Raw genomic sequence first — 1,798 nt, forward strand, 5'->3', positions numbered from 1 at the left:
TTGTGGGCAGTGTAGGCTAGTGGCCATATCAGTCTGAGTTATCGCATAGATAAACTTTTAAATAACTAACTGTATTGCCAAAAAAAAAAAAAAAAAAAAAAAAAAAAAAAAAAAAAAAAAAAAAAACCTTCACATTAAGAATGACCATATTCAGAGTGATCTCTGCTACCACGTTTCACTTTCTCTGTCACAAATATGTGATGGTGGGAACATCTTTGCCACTTATTAGTTAAGGGGAATAGGGGAATATTTTCTTGTTTGGCAGCATGCAATTATTGAACTTAGTAAGAATTACTATCTTTTTTATTCTTTTTTTTTTTTTTTCAATGAAAATCTTTGGTCATTGGTATGTCATTGGTATTTTGTTTTGGTTTGGTTTGTTTGTTTTGTTTTTTGTTTCTTTTTTCTTAATATACAGGATTAAACCCCTATGAAGTCTTTTCATTCTGAGTACTTTTCACACTACCTTCTCTCTGTCAGATGCCGTGCTAGATAGTGTTAAGTCATCAGCCAAAACCCTCAGAAGAGAATCCCCACCTTTGTTTTTCAGACTTTGATGACCAAGAAGAAGTATTTGATGAAATGTCTCTCAACTTACGCAGTTATTTTCCTGAGAGCTGGTGGTGGAATTTTAAAGAACTGAAAAATCCTGGAAATCATAGGTACTGTATTACTTGACTAGATTAATACACGTAAGTTTGTACAGTAAAACGTATATAAATATCAATTGTATATGTTACCTGATACAGAGGAATTCAGAATATTTGCAAGTGTGTTGTCTCTACAACTGAGGGATTATTTTCCCCTTAGAATACTCAAAGTTTAGCAAATAGCAATGTTTACATATATGCACCCTTCTTAATACTATTTTATTTTGTGTTTCTTAGTGTAAACAACATTGCTCCTGACTCTATAACTACCTGGGAAGTCCAGGCAATAAGCATATCTCCCCAGAAAGGTACACTATTGTTGTTCCATTGGGTTACTCTGTGCGGATGAATAGAGAATGTGTATTTTTCAAAACAGATGTCAAGTTGACAGAGTAAGACAATCTATACTGAAAAACTGCCAAGGGTTTTTACCACGATGTTTACTCCTCTCTTTTATGTCATATTAAAGCTGGAATTTAAAGGATAGATGTATATTTACAAAAACAGGATGAAGTGGGCTACAGAGGAGGATGTACTGAACGCTCAGAACAGTCTTTTTTTCTTTCAAATCTCTAAACCTTCTAGTCTATTTTCCACACAGCTGTTATCTTACACAAGAAAGGTAGTGGTGATAACACTGCTTTGTATTTTAATATTTGAGGGAGTGAGTTCCGACCATCTGCAAACAAGGGTTCAGTAATGGTCATGGAGTTTGCTTACAAAGGGTGAAGAAAGGTCATTACGTTTTAAATGGCTTTTGTGGGAAAGCTGGGCCACATTTCATTCACAAAACTACTGACATCACTGCCGATTTTTACCTGACAAAAACCTTCCAGACACTTTTATTTGACTGATGGTAAATGTGCAGTTCTCAAGTATGTTTTTTTGTTTTGTTTTGTTTTGTTTTTGTTTTTGTTTTTGTTTTTTTTTCCTATCCTAGGATTTTGCATAGTAGACCCCCACACCTTTGATGTTTTCAAAGACTTTTTTGTGTCCTTGAGATTACCATACTCAGTTAAACGACATGAACAGCTTGAAATAAAAGCAGTGGTTTACAACTATCTGCCTGATGATCTACAGGTAATATTACCAGTAACTGGTGTGATATAGATAGATAGATAGATAGATAGATAGATAGATAGATAGAT

At 34.0% G+C, this 1,798-nt stretch overlaps 1 protein-coding gene across 1 annotated transcript; it reads left to right on the forward strand.

The window, feature by feature from the left end:
- The first annotated feature begins 367 nt into the window (after positions 1-367).
- On the forward strand, positions 368-1,760 carry LOC118156831 (complement C3-like). The gene is made up of 3 exons (XM_035311054.1): positions 368-662; positions 888-958; positions 1,591-1,760. The coding sequence occupies exons 1-3, from the start codon at positions 583-585 to the stop codon at positions 1,758-1,760; spliced, it is 321 nt and encodes a 106-aa protein (XP_035166945.1). The 5' UTR covers positions 368-582.
- Positions 1,761-1,798: the final 38 nt, after the last annotated feature.

The sequence above is a fragment of the Oxyura jamaicensis genome (genome assembly GCF_011077185.1).
Source record: "Oxyura jamaicensis isolate SHBP4307 breed ruddy duck chromosome 1 unlocalized genomic scaffold, BPBGC_Ojam_1.0 oxy1_random_OJ71553, whole genome shotgun sequence".
NCBI classification, from domain to species: Eukaryota; Metazoa; Chordata; class Aves; order Anseriformes; family Anatidae; genus Oxyura; species Oxyura jamaicensis.